At 28.3% G+C, this 19,264-nt stretch overlaps 1 protein-coding gene across 1 annotated transcript in view; it reads left to right on the forward strand.

Annotated features, from left to right (window-relative positions):
- LOC129960052 (FERM, ARHGEF and pleckstrin domain-containing protein 1-like) overlaps positions 1-19,017 on the forward strand; it is a 147,775-nt gene extending 128,758 nt beyond the window's left edge. Inside the window, exons 19-27 of the mRNA XM_056073099.1 lie at positions 124-182; positions 3,151-3,222; positions 6,350-6,418; positions 7,386-7,558; positions 8,947-9,056; positions 12,227-12,396; positions 12,800-12,907; positions 16,221-16,372; positions 18,369-19,017. Of these exons, the coding sequence (XP_055929074.1) occupies positions 124-182; positions 3,151-3,222; positions 6,350-6,418; positions 7,386-7,558; positions 8,947-9,056; positions 12,227-12,396; positions 12,800-12,907; positions 16,221-16,372; positions 18,369-18,408 (953 nt within the window). The 3' untranslated portion in view covers positions 18,409-19,017. The remainder of the gene's footprint in view (positions 1-123; positions 183-3,150; positions 3,223-6,349; positions 6,419-7,385; positions 7,559-8,946; positions 9,057-12,226; positions 12,397-12,799; positions 12,908-16,220; positions 16,373-18,368) is intronic.
- Positions 19,018-19,264: the final 247 nt, after the last annotated feature.

A 19,264-nucleotide genomic window follows, 5' to 3' on the forward strand; every position in this document is an offset into this window, starting at 1 on the left:
ATTTATTTGTATAATATATAATAATGAAAATAGTATAACAGTATGCAGTGCATTCTAATTCTGATGTCATTTGTAAAATATTTATGAGTGGCAGATCATTTAATGGATGTTATTATTTTATAGCTGTATTGTACAAGCTGAAACAAGTCACAAGTATGCTTTTGAAAAACGTGCATTATTCTGTAAGTTATTTAAAAAATTCTTTTCCAATTTTTATGTTTAACTGTATATTCCTTATTTTTGTGTTCCTTTTTAATTTTAAAAGTGATCTTATTTTTTCCCACGTTGCTTTGTCATGTCTGATGCTTATATAATAGTTTTAAATCTGATTTCATATAGAATGGCGTTAATAAAAACAAACAATGTCTGTATAATGTGCTGTAAGTACAGAAGAAAATACTTATGATGAAAGATACAAAGAAAACTTATCGCAGTTCCTATGAATTATAACCGAGATCTGTTAAAAAGTAAAATTTTTTTTGTATTTCTGCTCGAAATATTTGATAAGCAAAATTACTATGAATAGATATTTATATATATCCAAGTTCAATGTTACCTTTTTGTTACATAAAACGGAAAGTAAATTGCAAAACTACATTATTATTCTTTTTTTCTGTTTTGTATAGTATGTTGTTGATGAAATTTTAAAATGTCATTAATTTGTGTTGTTTCTTTTCCACCCCCATCTCCGTTGTAGGTTTTTAAAAATTTTTATTTTATATTATTGAGGAGATACAAATACAAAGTACTTTCTCCGGATATACTTCTGTCAGATACTGTTTTTTTTTTTTTTTTTTTTAGTATTCTAATGTTTAAGGTGTTTAATTCCTAAAATACTAATTTTGGATTTAAACTAAAATGGCTTTTTTATCTTTTCAAATTAGATGTCAGTAACTTTAGTTATTTTTTTAAATAATTTTTGTAAAATTCAACAAAAATATTAAAGGATATGGGAAAATGTTTCAAGTTATAAATACGTTTTAGTATCCGAATTTTAAATGAAGTCAAGGACTATAAGTAAAGCAACTTAAACTAAAACTTGACTTTTTAAAGATATACGTGTGAAAAATTTAAAGAAAGCTTTTGTTTTCTTAAGATTTCTTGATTGAAGTAATCGGTTTTCATATTGTAATAACATCTTAGTTAATCATTGTAATTATTAAGTTGTAAGTCACGCAATTGCATACAACATTAGAATACTTCACGTCAACCAAATCATGATAAAAAAAAAATTAAGTTCAGTGAATGCACAATACCAGGAACAATGAATTTTTTTTTAAAGAAAATTCTGGCCAGTTTAACATTGTGTTCTAATCTGAAATTTCTATAGAAACAAAATGGATTTATACGTTAGTTTTTATTTGAATATATTATGTTAGTTTAAGTCACTTTTACACCGAATGTTGAGAACATTCTGCTGAGTCTTCAATTTTTGTGTTGTAAACATATGCTGACGACTTAATGTGGCAGACAAGAATACTGATTGGTTCTTCCAACTTTTGTTGACATCAAAAAGGGATAAGCCCTCTCCTCACACTATTCATCAAATTTCCGACTCTGGAAAATATTTACTTGCTGTAGCAGTCTGCGTAATTTGCTGACTCGCACATCAGAGGTACTAAATGAAATCGATACGTCCAAGACAAATGATCTGTCCTTGAATCATTGTTAAAAGAGAAGGCTCAGTACAAAAGAATTGAACTGTCGAAGGATTTAAATAATTGTTAAATGAAGCATATGAATAAAGGCAAGAATTTTTTGAAAATGTGTGACTGAAAAAAGGGGGGTGACGAAAAAGATGTATTTATTGAAAACTCATTTAAAACTTTATTTCCATTCTTATAATCTTTATAAATGATTTGAAAGTTTAAAGAAATTAATCTTTTTTAGTATTAACTTTCACTGAATAAAGTTTTCCAAAATATTAATTATTGTTTCATTCGCCGGCGTCCTGGCATAGGGGTGACGCGTCTTCCCCGGGTTCGAGTCCCGGTTTGGGCATGGTTGTTCTCCTTCTTTGTTTTATCTATGAGGTGTGTGAATGTGCCCCCCCCCTTAAAAAGGGGTTGTGCAAGCCAATGTGACGCAGGAAGGTAGCTAAGTCTTACTCTTTGCCCTAGTTGGCTCTACTGAAAAAACAAGAAACGCTCACTCGGGTTAAATCGCTGACAGATAACTGTCAGCGGGCTTGTAAAGTGCCATAAGTCACAACAACACAACATTGTTTCATTCAGAATCATTACCCTATTGTTCTCTGTTTGGAGTACGATGAAACAGTATAATAAGAAATTTCTATTAAAATAATGTACTTTTCCCTCAAATTAGTGTATACAATTATCCTTTCTTTTAAGAGTAATTAAGGAAATTAAAATGCTTCCTTTAGAATCTTAAGAAACACATAGAGACGCAATTCAAAACTTTTTTTGACAATATAAATTACATTGAAGAACACTAGTTGAAAATTATGTATTCCATCAATTTTTGCAATTAATTAAAAAGTTAAGTAAATTATTAATATATGCAATGCATAAAAACAATTGAAAAGCGTCTTTAAAAAAAAAAAACTGAGTAACTTTTATCTGATGAAGAAGTCAATTATCCTTTCTTTATTAAAAAAAATTATTAAAAACAATTGAAAAGCATTCTTTATTTGAAAAATAAACTGAGTAATTTTTATCTGATGCAGAAGTTCAATTTTTAAAAAAATGAAAAGTATATTTTTTAATTTTCATTTCGTCAATAGAAGGAGTTCAGACAATAGTTCAGTCAACAAAAATTTGCAAGTTCAAACCCTGGGCTTTTCCTTTTGTAAGTGTGCAAATTTCAGTATAGAAATAGCTTTGAAATGTTTTTAATAAATGTTAAGAATAGTAATCAATATAATAATGTAAAATTAATAATTACTTGACTAATAAAAAGTTATTCTACTAAGTTAGTTCTAAAAGTCAATCTTGATTAATAAAGCAAATCTGTTGAAGCAAGAGATGTCGAGGGCAGAATTAGTGCTATTTTTGGAAAGAACTTTGACATGTTTCGGCGACATGTGTCTGCAACTCTGGTGTAATCGTGGCTTTTAGTATTTTTAATGAGTATATCGAGCATAATTAAGTATAAATGCAAATTTGTTTGTAATATTATGACTCTTTTTAGGCAAATTTCGTTAAACTTATGGAACTACAAAGAGATCTGTATGGAATCGATAATCTGACAAGCAATCGAAGGGTATGACTATTATTTTTGAAAAATTATGACGCAATTTAGTTTTGAGTTCATTTTCTATAATACTTTTGTTTCAGATTTTGACTAATAAGGACTTTATTTTTCTTGATGTTTATGATTCTATAAATCCGGCTTTCAAATCTAATGACTAACTGGTAAAGAGGAAAAAAATTATGCAAAGTTTATGCAGAAAGGCAGATTTTAAAGAAAGGCAGATTTACTTTAAAAGAAGTTCATAAAATACTTACTTTTATAGAGTGCAATTTTTCTTTCTTTCTGACACCTGGTATCTCTTCTGTGTGACAAAATTTCATATTTTAACAAAAAATTTGTTGAATTTGATTGAACATAATATAATTGAATTTTGCTTTTAAATCGATATCATATTGATTCTCAGTCACCTCAATTGTCATAATTAATTACGAATTCTTACTTTATAAAAAAATATAAGAAAACTTTCGAAGATTACATATAATCAAATTTTACTTAACTTTTCTAAGGCAAAGCATTTATTTCAGTGTACTTTGGATCTAATATAATTTTTTATAATCTTGCCTTTTTTTTTCTATGTTTAAGATTATGTTGAATATTTGCTTTTCTCAATGATCTAGCTTATATTTAAATGTTTCTTGAACACGTATGTTTGTTATAATTTAATTTGAAATATTGTTTTGTTTTGTCAAGCAAGAATTATGAATCTTTCTACCATTCCGAATCAGGAAACAAGAAGATGGTTTAATATCGTCATAACTGTTGTACTTCATTTTAGTGTACTTATATTGACGTTTTATGCATTGTAATTTTGATGCGTTGATAAAACATTTTGATAGAAAATACTGTTATTAATTTCATAGCATAAATAATCTTATTCCCACTTTTCGTTTAATTTTTTTTCTTCTTGAAACCAAAATTAACTTGGTTTTATTAATGTGAGATTAATGTGAGTGTAATAATATGAATGCTGTATCCAAGCTTTAATCAGTTATATTTTAGTTATTTTGATTGCAAGAAATTGAAAAAGATGAGGGTAATGTAATTAATGCATCAGATTTGAGCTAGTCATCATCTTAATTTGAATCAGAATGGAAAACTATTTTTTAATCAAGTTTTTCTCCCTTGAAAGAAAAATATTCATTAGAGGTGTATGTAATAATACCATTTGTAGGTTTTGAGAATTGTTTTATTGAGATATGGAAATAAAAACCTTTTAGTAGACATATCCTGATTTTTTCACATAATGTGCTTTCCAGTTTTTAGTAAGATGAGATGTTTGATTAATTGCTAAGGAAACTATTGTATATAATCATTGATATTTCTGTTCCTATTAATCTGAGAAAACTGAACATCCATTTTCATTTAAAATAGATTAACCTGTTCTAGCTTCATATAAACGATGCTAAACTTGAGCCTAAAGTCATGTATGAAAATAAATAAACCAATAATTAGTTTTCTAAATGTGAGCAATATATGAAATTAATGTGAGTGTAATAATATGAATGCTGTATCCAAGCTTTAATCAGTTATATTTTAGCTGTAACAGCAGGAAAATAATCTTTCTTATAAATTTGAAAATCAAAAAGATTCTGGATGATTGATTCATACATATAATGTTCTTATATACTGCTCCTTTTTGGATCTCAGTTTAAAAGAATTAGTAATTGAGGATTGTTTCAAATATTCATTTGGTTATAAATTATTGTGTGCTTAGGTTGGTATGCCTGATATAATGAAAACAATGGTATTTATCTCAATAACCGTTATTTTCAAATTCTCAATATCCGTCAATGGATTATACGGTGAGGAGTCTAGCAAACTGAACATAACAGCACTTTTTTCTAAACGACAACTCGAATACGCAGGTAATGAAGCACAACCGAAACGTACACATGCAGAGCACTTATAACAAACAAGGCAACAAATTGAGCAGTATACAAGCAGCAAATTGATTTTTTTTTTAAAACCATTGTTGGCATGTTTGCAGTATCATTCGGTTTTGGGTTCGTGTCCTTTCAGCTCTATCTGCTTTTTATAGTTTTTGTGATAGACCTAAAAAGCTTTTAGAGAAATTTGCGGAAGTTTTCTATTCTAAATGTCGCCAAAATTCTTGATTATTATAGGTTTTTCAGTTTTGTCGCTTAGTCTAGTGGCCAGTGAACCAGCATCCATTCAGCATCTGTTACAGCTATCCTCCTTACCAGGAGACTTTCTGAGCAAGAATGCAATATTGCAAATCCGTGATAATACTTATTATTTTAACAGAATATTGAATTTATGGATTATATACAAATTAGAATATTTATTTTTAGAAATCAAGAAGATTAAGAGATTTTTTTTTCTAAAGGAAATTTTATATATTTGCTTAAATACGGATGTAAACTTCAAGAAAGCCACCCGATGGAATAAGGTAATTTGAGCACGACTCTTCATTGCAACGTTAGGGTGACCAGGTTTGATTTCTGCTTAAAGCTTGTATGTTTTATAAAAGTCAGATTTCTGTTGTCAGGTAACTCAAAAAAGGAATCTTTTGGTGAATATAGTTGACTAATAACTAGATAGTAATGAATATAAAAATAAAGGACCTTTGAAAAATACTTTTATCCGTGTATTGGACAGGAAAAAACTTTAAAAAAATCTTGATATCAAAAACAAAAATCTATAAACATGACATGTGTTAATGAAAACAATACAATAGGATATGAAACCCCAATGAATATTATAAGAAAAAAATCACTAACATCCGTTATATAAAAATTAAAATGCATTATAAATGTGGTTATAATGCCAATTTACTTAGAGCATTTTTACAGCTCCTGATACTTTTGTGATATTTGTTTTGACCTCCAGATTTTTGACTAAAAAAATTGTTTTTCTCTTAACACACTAATACAGGTGCTGTTTTTAAAAAAGTTTTAAAATATGTGCTGCTATTGCACCTCTTTTATTTTATAAAATTTATAATGTTTTTTTTTTTAATTTAATGAAATAAGATCTCTTATTTTTAGATGAAAATCTGTACTGTTATTTTTTTCCGTCTTAAATAATGAAATTAATTTTAAGGAATAATCCTTCATGGAATTTGGATAAATATTTTTGAAATACTTGTTAATTATATTCATATTTCATTTCAAAGGAATTTTTGAGAGAAGGCTGCCTGCAAAAGCTTTCAAAGAAAGGATATCAAAACCGTATGTTTTTCTTGGTGAGTGTGCAAATTATCTGGTGCTCTATATTTGTCTTCATATTTAATTTAATTTAATTTAATTTCTTTTTTTACTCTCAACCATTTCTGCACTTTAATCCAATTCAAGAACGTTGGAACATTTGATGAAGAATAGAAATGATATGTTGTCAAAAATATCATTTCTATTCTTCATCAAACGTGCTATTTTGTTACAAAGGGAGTTTTTTTTTTAAATCTATTTAAAAAGCTATTTTTCATTTTCAGCTTTACCAACTAAATATATAAATTACCATATATATATATAATATTACCAAATATATGTATCTAACTTTGAATACAATGACAAACAATTAAATTTAAAACGTCCTTATTTTAAAGGTAATTTCTGTAAAATATGTTAATTTTGCTTAACAGTGTAAGATTGAACTTGTGTCTGCTTTTTTACATTATTATTTCTATTTCGTATTAAGGCATCATTGTGATTTATTTGTATTCAGTTTCTGTCTTAAATTACGTGAACTTTTTGCCATACAACATTTGTAATTGAACAAGGCCTATTGATTTTTGCCTATGAATTTGGCCTATTGTTTTTTTGTTTGTTTGTTTTTTTCCTTTAAGAAATAAGTTCCTTATTCCGTTTTTTCATACTCAATGACTTAGTTGATATTTGTGAAATTGTAATATGATAACTTCAGATATTCGGAAACTTTTTAATTACATTATGTGTATCACTTTGATAATGCCAGTGGAGAAGGTCTTCATCATCTTAACTTTTGTAAAACGAGTTTCATGAAATCCTTTTCTTCTACCACATTATCAAATGAATGTTTTATGTTAAAAAGTTGTGTAAAAAATTGTGCATGTAAGGGTTCATGGTAAAATATATTTATTGTAAATTCAACATGTTTATTAAGATGGCAAGTTTAACTTGAATGCTTTTATAATTTTTATTTAAATTTTTGTCTTCTTCTCTTTTCTTTTTTAGTTTTCTGATGTCCTATTATATGCTAACAGAGGACCTATAAATCAACATCAGTTCAAAGTACATGGTCAACTTCCTTTACGTGGTTTGATGGTTGAAGAAACTGAACCTAAAATGGGAGTTTCAAATTGTTTTACAATTTACGGTGGTAATAGAGCTTTGATGGTTGCTGCTAAGTAAGTAGTAATTTCTGTTTCTTAATCTTCTATTACTATAGTGCATGTTTTTTACCGAATCTTTGTTCTGTAACTCAAACACATCATTAATTTTATCATCTCGTCTTAAGAAAGCTAAATATCGCATTTATTACATTTTTTAAAACTTGTAATAAGTGATTTGAGAACCTTTATTTCATCCATTATTCGTTTTAATTTATCTCATCATTTACAATCTAACCAATCTTGTATTGATATAACCTATCTTCAAAAAAATCTTATCTTCTAAACAAATGTCATCGTTCCTGGTGGATTAAATTGTAGTAGCTTTAAAGGCTTTTGGCATTTGATTTTACTGTTTCCGATTTCGAATGTTTCATGGATATAGTTGACATCGATTTTCTTTTTGCATTCAGAGATTAATATGAACATATGCTTGAACATTTTAGTTCTCTCATAAATTTTTAATGCAAATGATATATGCTTTTTTTTATAATTTTAAGAGCAAGTATCTTGTTATTGCCCTGTATAAACAGTTTGGCTTCTCATGTTTCACATACATATATGAAAGAAAATGTTGGTGTTATGAATGCGACTTTTCCCCCTGGATATTTTTCTTGTTGAGATTTAAGAAATGGTGTAAATCATGTTGCGGATAGTAACCAAACTTATATATGTAGTTTATCATTCAAATGAGTAATAATGATATTCAGAAATTTGGCAAAATTTCTCTGGAGATTTTGGGAACTCTGCTCCATCTTTGGTAGGAAGTACCAATATATCTAGTATAATTTTTCAATATGTAAGGATATATAGAAAGATAAATTCTTGAATCTGGCTACTCTTTTGCTAACATTCCTTTTGTAACTAAATTGCCTTTGTTAATGATATGAATAACTGGTACTTATCAAATTGGTATGTAGGTATATAAGTATCATTGATTTATATACCTTATATATGTAGTTTATCATTCAAATTAGTAATAATGATATTCAGAAATTTGGCGAAATTTCTCTGGAGATTTTGGGAACTCTGCTCCATCTTTGGTAGGAAGTACCAATATATCTAGTATAATTTTTCAATATGTAAGGATATGTAGAAAGATAAATTTTTGAATCTGGTTACTATTTTGCTAACATTCCTTTTGTAACTAAATTGCGCTTGTTAATGATATGAATAATTGGTACTTCTCAAATTGGTATGCAGGTATATAAGTATCATTGATTATTACTGAAAACTGCCGTTTTAATCTTAGAAATTTTTATAAGGTAATGCAACTATTGCTTTTGTATTTCTGCATCCCTCCTACCTTCTGTTAAGTTTTTTCGAATTTGTATTTAAAAGAACCAAAATTAAAAATTCTGGCATTTTTTTTTCTGGTATGTGAAACGTATACGTTTATTTTACAGTTCACCTGAAGAAAAAGAAAAGTGGCTTGACGATTTAAACAGTTCTATACAAAGTGCTAGAGAACCAAAGGATGACGACACTGTGTTTTATTCTAGTCTTCGATCGTGTAGTAAGTATTATTTTAACTCAGTGTGTAATGAGCGAGGATTCACTTCTGTATTTTTAAAGGGCGTAAAAAATGGGGGGTGCATTTGTTGTTTATATACTCATTCTTCTGTTTGTGTAGTTTAATATTTTTGCATTTATCAAAATTTTTTTCTTTGTGTGTATTGAAGCTCATATTGACTGCATACTCCGTGTTAAATTTGTAAAATGTTGACGGCTTATAGTAGGGATTGCCTCTAATTCTTATTCGTTTGTCCCAGAACATGAATGATGATTGGTTGCTATATGCTAAAAATATTAATATGATTCTTTCTTGTACTTTGCTTTTCCAAAATAATGTTTTGGATTTGTAATATTGCTTTTTTTTTCAATACGAGTATTGGCGCTGAAAGCAAGTACTTACTAATATTCTTAATATCAAGCCAGTGACCCCCAAATCTGGAGATCATTTGGTGACTTGGGGACAAAAATGAAGGAGCTAGAAAAACCAGGAATTTTTGTGAAATATGCATTAGGATTCGAGATACGTAGATTTCTTAGAAAATTCCTTGTTCTTTTAGAAAACCTATATAAACGCGAGAGAGCCAAAGCGAATAAGTCTCCTGAATTTTTTGGAATATTGATCGCGGTGGGAGCTATCTAATTTCACTCTGAGCGCTATTGCTGTATCCTATCTACTTTTGTTATGAGTTTCTACTAGTGCTGTTCTTTGTATTCGCCATTTTCTTGTGGAATAAGGCGTCGTTTCTCGTCTACCGTTACCCAACATCTTTTAACTTCTTCCTCCTAGCATCTCCCCAAAGACGATTTTCAATAAAAATATATAATATGTGCTCGAAATAATCATTTACTCTTGTAGTTAATTTAGTTAAACAAAGATTTTAAAGTAATAAAAAGTTAATACGTTTAAGAATATTTTAAAAAGGAACGTGTATATTTAACATAAAAATTTAATCTGGAGAATTATTTTAAAAGCATTGTAAGAAGCAGTAATTCTTTCACCAAAAATATTTTTATTTCCTAAGCATAATTTTAAAGCTATGAATTTACAGTAATTCTTAGGAGAAATTGCCAGGTTGGTATTGATTATCTGATTTTTTTTTAAGAATCTGACTATAATTTTTTGTCAGTTTAAATACTTTTTATCAATTTTCACAATATGCATTTATTCATATGATTACGGTTAACTGGCGAGTTCTAACTTCCTCATTTTATTTTTATTTATTTGAGCACCGCTAATTTTATTTTCGGGATAAATGTCAAAAATAAATTACAAAAAACAGAGATGAATATTAGGCTATTTGGTCTTCAATATTTATTGAATATGTTGTCGTATTAAGATCAAGAATCTAGTGTATTATAATTTTCTTCGGTGTTATTTGTATGTTTTGTTTAGAAAAGAAATGTCTTTCTGTATTGTAAAATAGATTTTAGAAGTTGACAGAAAATGTATGTATTATCTACATGGGTATGCCAGTATTCCCTTATCAGTGAATGACGTGTTTATACGTGTATATATATAATTTCAATTTATCCTTGTTCTAAAATAAATATTTTCTAATCACTCGAATCACGCCTTTTACTATTTTAAGTTACGTGATTTCTTATTTTTTCAACCTGATTCTCCCCGCACTGATACCAATATACTTTGTCAGGAAAAATCCTTTGTAAAGTTATGTAACATCCGAAAGCTTTCGCGTATTCCCCCCCCCCCCGGATCGCAAAGTTGTCATTCATGGTTCTAAAAAGAAATCTTAAAAAAGATTTTTAAATTGTACCACTTCCTGTAATATCAATAAAGGAATAAAATATATTTATTTAAGAATTCTACAATTGCTTTCCTTTCCCAAAATAAATATTATCTCAAATATAACCGGTGCAGATATGAGAAGTTCCTGAAATTTCTGAAAAGGGGGGGGGTACACAACACATGCTAGATGAATACACAAAAGCAACAATTCAAGGAACTCTCTAAAAATTAACTGTAAATCAATAGTAAAAGTGGAAATGACATGCAAAACAGAATGTGAATCTCGGCAATTGACGCATTAACCGCTCATCAAAGGATAAAATTAATGTGGTCCGAAAAAAGAATTAAGCATTTTCTGCAAACAATATCAAACAAGTGAAAAGATACTAGATAGAAAGATGATCCCAAATGCAATATAATGTGAGAAAATTGATGCACAGCCGAGATATAATTTGATTAAGAGAAAAATGCATATTAGACCAAAATAAAACGAACAATGATACGTACCAGAGAAAGTCAAAGAAATTGTTTACCACAAAAGAGAAAAAAAAAGCATTTTAATTTCTGAGTTGTTCACGAGCTTCAAGTTTCCTCCCATTTCTCGAGATTTAGTTGTTTGAACTTTTAATATCCATCATTAAGCTGCAGTATCATGTGATAATTACATTTCTGGTATAAATACGTTCGCGGTTATCAAGATAAAATTTTCTTCTTGGGCATTTATAAATTGAATACTTCCCTTTTGGGCCTTTTCTTCTGTCTTCTGCATCGCTATAGTGAGTGAATTTCTCTTTAATCTTCATCGTGATTTAAAAAAGAACTTTTAAAATCACCAATCATTTATCTTTATTTTGCAAATGGAAATGATAAAGGTCCACGGAGATTCCGCTTTAAAAAGAGAATGCAGTGAAGGTTGGTGCTTTGACATTTTAAAAGATATTTGTCAATCAAATTTCAAAACAAATAGAAATTTTCGTGCAAAAATTATTTGCATGCTTGCAATTAGTTATTAAGGTCATCATTTGTTTACATTCATAAAACAAAATAACTTCTCTGTAAAATTTAAATCGGCCTACATTTATCTTGCTTAATTTTGAAAGTAATTACTGCAAACATTATTTCCCAGAAATTAGAAATCATAATTGTTAAAAATGTTGCTAAACGTTTGAAAGCTAGTATCAGATTTACTATGGATCTGTAACACTTTTGAATATTTCATTTTTCATTTTTGTTTCCTATTATTTTACAATTTTACAGCATAGTATAATTTTTCAAAAAAAAATTAAAGTTAGTATTAATTGCTCTATTTTAAATTAAGATTTTTAATGGTGGAAAAATATACATTTTCTTCAATAATATAAAATATATATAAACCTTTATTTTTTACATTTTTAGTTGATTAGAATTTTTTTTTTTTCTCATAGGTTCATCAGAAGATCTTCTGGGCCATTCTAGTAATTTACAGACTTCAGATATTGTTGCAATTGCGAGTGGTTCAGCTAAGCCTTACCAACATTTTTCAAACACAACAGTTCATGTTTGTTGGCACCGTAACACAACTGTTGGTAAAGAAGATTATAGGAAAGCGCTGCTGGTAATATGTTTGATATTTTTCTTTTGACTTATTTGAAAGTGAATATTAATAATGGAAATGCCTTTATTTTGATAAATCTTTGACGTGCTTGCCTCCGAAGAAATTTTCTTTTTAAGATCATAACAAACTCAGTTTGCATTAACATGTTATACTAGAGGCTTTATGTTGATAAACATCCTTGAATACAAGAGCGCGTGTGTCTACACACTGAGCTATTGCACACACCTCTCATTTTAATACCTTTTTCTATGTAAATTTAATTGTTTGCATATTTAAATTATTATACAATAATTCACTCCATCAACAATTATTTAATACAGTAAAATATAGCCTATATTTTTTAATAAATATGTTTTCATAATTTTGCTGAAAATAACCGTTAAATATTCTTTGATGTTTTTAGAATTATCTCAGTGGATATCTCTTAAGGAAGTTCAAAAATAGTAGTGGATGGCAGAAGCTTTGGGTTGTTTTTACAAACTTTTGCCTTTTCTTTTATAAATCTTACCAGGTAAGATGTTCCTTCATTTTGAACTACAGTACTGGCCAAAAGTATTGAAATCCTTTGGAAAAAATGCATTTTGGAGATTTAATGGTTCATAACGATAATAGTATTTGCAGTACTACCTTAAAACTGCATATTATTTTAAAGATAATTTAACCAAGAATGCAGTTCATTAAATCATCATAATTTTTTATGTTATATAGTGAAATAACTAGAAGAAAGCGTGCTTTACATAGTTGATAATACAAACCTTTTCTTCATTTCAGTGTAGTCAATGACCATGAGTGTTGAAATAGCCATTAAGGTGATATTTTGTTATTAGTAGAATTCAACAGTTGATGCCATGAAGTAGAAACAAGGTCCTTTTTCAGCATGTTGACTGGTTTTGAGTTGACTTATCACTGAAAATTGGATGCAAAATTTCGCTGTTGCATGAACAAGGCGTTAATTATAAAGGAATTAAAAAAGAAAAAACAAAATGGTGGAAATCTGATTGAAGATATTATTTCCAAATTTTTAAAGAGTCAGAATATTCAGCTACTAAAAAACGAAACTGGTGAAGGTGAGAAAATATCCACAATACCAAGTAATGATTGAATAATTAAGACTGTCTCTACATGGTAAAAGAACGGGGTTGCCACGCCACCGGAAAAACACTGGGAATTTAAAAATCATTAAAAAAAAGGGGGTGGGGAAGAAAATGCAGGAAAATTTGAAAACCGAGAAAATGCAGAGAATTTATAATTTATATGTTATTTTTTTCCCCATCTAAAAATGTTGATCTCTAAAGATTGCAACAAGCATAGATCGTAGTCATGGCTTCCGAAAACGAAACAATACCATTCGCGATGGCGTAATGCGCAAACGCCCGTTTTCTAATCTCTCCCTCCCCCTTTTTTTTTCTGTATATATTAGTCCAGTTTGGATTTACGAGACAGTGTTTCTTTTTCCGTGAGATTTCCTCAAATGAACATGCGCGATAGTTCTGTAACTGCTTGAAAGAATAGAATACATTTCTCTGGCGGGAACATTCAATCAGCGGACCTTGCTTAGTGGTGTTAAGTCTACCATACTTGAGTTTATTGAATGGTTTGTTTATTGTTTGAGCAACTGTCAGCTTATTCAAAGTAGATTAAAGATTTTTTTTTTAAAGAATGATGTACTCAAAATCCGTATTAATACGAATTGGGCGGATAAAAAAAATCAATCTTGATTTTGCTGAATGGGTTAGAGGAGTTCCGCAAAATTCATTTGTTGCCTGCTGCTCACTTTGTAAGACGATAATAAGTCTAAATAATATGGGAAAACATGCACTTACTAGTCATGTCAAAAGAGGTAAACATACAAGACTGCTTGCCAGTTCAAAAGAGTCAGAACTGATGTTAAACTTAGTATCTGAAAGGAATACAGGAAAAGATGACATCTCAAATCCGAAAACGTCAAATTTAATGTCCGAAAATAAACCAGTTTCGAAATTTTTAGTTTAAGAATAATCATTTAAAACTGAATTCTTATGAGCAAAACTTGTTGCGTCACATTTGCTTTTAATGCATTCAATGATATATCGGAAATATTTTTACATATGTCCACTAAAAGTAAAAAAAGTGTACGTTAAAAATGTAAAAAATTAACGTTAGGCCGTACAAATATGTCGTTCCTTATTTATTAATGCATTCAATGATATATCGGAATTATTTTTACATATGTTTACTGAAAGTGAAAAAAAATGTATGTTAAAAATGTAAAAAATTAACTAAAAAATGTACGTTGTGCCGTACAAAAATGTCGTTACCTTATTTGTTAAGGATTAATTCCATGAAATTGATGGCTGAAAAATCTGCAGAAGTTGAAAAAATTAATGCCCAATTACATGAATTAGCAAGAAAGAATAAAAAAGAAAGTAATCTTCCTTTGTAATGATTATTTTTTGTTAAGTAATCATGAAATGATTTGTATCATGGTTACAAAAATGTTTTATGTTTTATTTCACTTGAGTCCATAATTTTGTGTGACTTACAATTAAAGAGCATGAGGGGTAATATACCCCCCCCCCTTAATTTATAAATTTTTTCTTGCGAAATTCGAAATAATAAATAAAGAGAAATTGTCTTTTTTTGTATGTAAATATAAATTTTCTTTTAATATGCTGTTATTTCGAATAATGTAAAATTGGGGCTTCCTTTCCTTGCCTTTTTCACTCCTTAAAATCATATTGCATTATTACTTACACATGCGTGCTATTCGCGCATTTCCTCATGTCTTGAATGTACGAACAAGGAGAAAACACAGTGGACACAGTTTTTTTTTTCTATTTTGAGTTGTAACTCTGAAGAAGGTCATATGGGAACAAAAAAAGGGAAATAGCTTAATGCAGTATGAATTTGAGTGCAAGGATCTTTTGATGTATATTGCAAGAAGCTGATCTGTGTAATGTTAGAATTCCACGAGAAATGCCATCTTTAAATTCAATACAAATCTTGAAAAAGATTTAACTGACCAAAGTTCATGTTAATTGAACATCAGAACAGTCAGACTATGTGATTTAGAAATAAAGAGACAAAAACCTCGCTATTTTGGTTGTGATAATAAACTAAAAATGTAAGAATAAGAGAACAGTTCATACTGATTACATTACAACCCCATATTAAACACACTAAATTTATGGATAAATTGTCTTTAAAATGACACGTAAATTTATGGATAAATTGTCTTTAAAATGACAAGTAATTTTATGACATTTCTCCTAATAAAATTACAGTTATGACACTTAAATTACATTACTGTTAATCTCAAAAATGAACTTTTTTCTAAAGATATCCACAAATTTGGCCACTACTGTGTTTCTGAATTTTATTTAAGTTCTTAAATATAAGTTTTTATTTTAGAACATGAACTCTCCGATATTGTAATCTTCTGGTTTATTAGCATAATGGATGTGTTTAATTAAAAAAATTCCTGCTAGAATCTTGTTTTGAAAACCGTATCGTTAGGTAGATAGAGGTTGATTTAATTTTAAATCAATAATATTAGTGTGTGCAAAGTATGATGATATAAATTGATGTACAGTTATTTATTTAGTAAGGTTTTGTTCGTTTCCAGATGTGTTTCTTTGTGATCAGAATTTTTTGTACTTAAATATCTCTTCATCTATTTCTGAATTTCTTTTTAAACTTATGCTATGACTTTCATTTTAAAGATCATGAACTTTGCACTGCATTTATTTTACTAAACAATAATTTATATTTTGAATGAAATTGTATTTTATACTTCCTAATATTAATGTTAACAAATTTGTAAGAATGTTAAAAAATTATTACAGGATGATTTTCCCTTGGCTAGCCTTCCTTTAGTTGGATATGCTGTTACTCTACCAAGTCCTCATGACAACATTAATAAAGATTACGTTTTCAAATTGCAATTTAAGAACCATATTTACTTTTTTAGAGCTGAAAGTGAATACACTTTCCAAAGGTAATGTTTCTGCCTTTATATACCTTCAGCTTTTAAGCAGGCCTTTATTTTCTACCTTTTGGCTTTCATTTATATTGGATTGCATAATTAATATTGGATTCATTTCAGAAGTTTGAATGAGATATGAAAAGTAATATATTTCTATATTTCTTGTTGGTATTCATTAATTTGTGCCAATAATTGAATTTGGTTCTAAGACAAAGAAATGTTTTATTCATAGATGTTTATTTTTAAAATAAGAAGTTTTTGAAAATATATATTTGGTATTATTTTTTATATTCCTTTACAAAAAAGAAGTTTATATGCAAACGTTTTTTAAAAACAAAAATGAGCATTTTTTGTAGTTCTCAGCTTTTAGCTTTCATTGAAAGTGGTATCTGACCTCAGAGTAGGGGCAGTTCTTTTGAAAGAACAAAAATAAATAAATGTGATTAATTCATGTTTAAACAGTTCATCCTAAAGATTTCTACAGAGTTGAAAAATATTTAAATATAAGGCACTATAGAATCACTATCAAATCTTTTAGGAATTGTTTAAAACATTTGATGTTTTGGAAAAAGAATGAATTTGTATGAAATTTTTGACAAAATATAAAGCTATTCCCATGATCTGTCTGGTGTTTTCTGTCTCCTTTTTTATTCTTGTAAGGACTATAAATAATTTTTGGAAATATTGCAATTTTATGTATATCAAACACTTCACTACTTTTTATGATTCCTGCTAGTTCATTCATCAGTATGAAGAATAAAGCAGCTGTTCATTAAAGCGGGTAATAGTAAATATTTTATATTATTACTCTTTCTTTCTTAATGATTAGAATGTCCTGTTCTTTGCATTATTGCAAGAAAAAGGATGAGAAACAATAAATAAAGACCAAGCTGTAATTTTATAAAAATTAATTTAATATTAGATATAATACAAATTTTCATCCATTATTTATGAATAAAAATGAATAAGTACCAATATTAGTTACTTATTAATTCCTAACTATGTTAATTCATATGGTAAATCAGTTAAGTCATAAAGTCCATTCTTTTGTATATTTGATATACTTTTACTCATAAGATTTTTATTGTGTTTGAGTTTGCTAAGAATAACCGTTATATTCAGAACTATATGTCTGTAATTTGTAAGTAGATAATAATTCAAAATGAGTAAGAAACTAAAGAATGAAATAGATATAATGAAAATTCTTTTTTCATTGTGTTACTATATTTTATTCTTTCTATCATTTCTAAATATCTTGATTTTTAAAAATTTAATAAGAACTGTTTCCAGTTTTCATATTTAAATAAAATTTGCTGGCTAAGTATATGATTAATTATGTGAATTAGATGCTGTCATTAGATAATACAAACTAATATTCAGAATTATTTATTTGCTAAGAGTCTATCTACTATGTTTATATACGTTTCAAAAGAGTTGAGATTAAATAAAAAATTTTAAAGGAAATTCTTATTATTATTGCTTGATTTAAAAAAAAGTTACCATATTGTCGTGTTCAGTAGCGGCTCGTGTTAAATCGCTGAGGACGTGCTGTAACCTCAGATTCTATATTGTGTATTGATGATTGCAGCATAACTGATTATGCCATTTATTATGCCGTTATGCCGTTTTCAATTAATTTTATGTAAATGTAAAACAATTATTTTTGCTACGGCCCCTAATCTCCTTTATAAGAATGTAAACGAGTGCGTCTGAACATTAAAGGAATTCGAAGAAGGATAAAGGTACTCTGGTTGTGAAAAGACCGTGTGGGTAACGAAAATTCTTTCAAGTAATGTTGGATTTTTTCTTGATTTTCGCTGATGATGAAAGCTTTGAAAGATTTAGATAGTGTCCAAATAAATAAATTGTTTAAGTTATACTCTGAAAAAGCATCAGGGGCTACAATTCCGCAGTCCCCGTACATCAGTCACCTATTTTTGGATGTAGTCTTTCTTTAAATAAAGTATTCAGTTTTTGCTATATTATTCTATCAATGATATTTTTCTAGGTGGATTGATGTTATAAAGGGTGCAACCCTCAGGAGTTGAAACATATTGGGCCAAAGAAGATTACAAAGAAGAAAAAGAAGAAGGGAAAAAAAAGAAAAAAAGATTCCGACTCATATTCAAATATTCATGAGAATCTCATGTTCGACTATATCTTTAAAGAATACGCAGTTGAATTAATAATTTTTATATTTCTACTTTAATGTTGCTTGAAAGTATATGTAGCTTCAATGACAATTTTTACATTTTATATTTGATGTCCTGTTTAAAAATCGTTTTTGTTATTACTGTGTGTCTTGGTAAGACGGGTAGTCGCTTTATAGTATGCTTGTACGTTTAAATGATGAAACTAAGATGCACTACTTCCTTCCTTTAGGATTTATATGGGTATGCATTTGTGGTTTTAAAGTTGACAAAGTATCTTTTTAAAATGTTGGTTGACAGACGTGCTCGAAGTAACATGAAATATCAGATCTGAAATATAATATGAGGCAGCATTGTGTAAATATTTATTTTATGAATCAACTCCTGGTTTTGTACATTCTTTTTTTCTCAAAACAAAATGTGTATTCATTTACTTATGATCTCAAGATTTTAATTTTAATTTGTTTGTAATTATTTAACGCTGCATTATCTAAGCAGATTAAAACAATTTTCAATGACTATAACCAATTAAAAAGATTTGATTTAATCGGAATTTTTTATTGAGTTTAAAGGGGTAAAAAGATTCATATATGAAAAAGAATTTTATATTTTTATAGTAAAACAGGTGTTTTAATAAATTGAAATTTATGCCTGTATCATTTAATATATAATCATTAGAACGTTTCAACATTAGAGACCTTTTCGTAGGTATTTTAAAAATATATATTATATTATTCCTACCTGTTTATCTTAC

The sequence above is a fragment of the Argiope bruennichi genome, chromosome X2 (assembly GCF_947563725.1).
Source record: "Argiope bruennichi chromosome X2, qqArgBrue1.1, whole genome shotgun sequence".
Classification (NCBI taxonomy): Eukaryota; Metazoa; Arthropoda; class Arachnida; order Araneae; family Araneidae; genus Argiope; species Argiope bruennichi.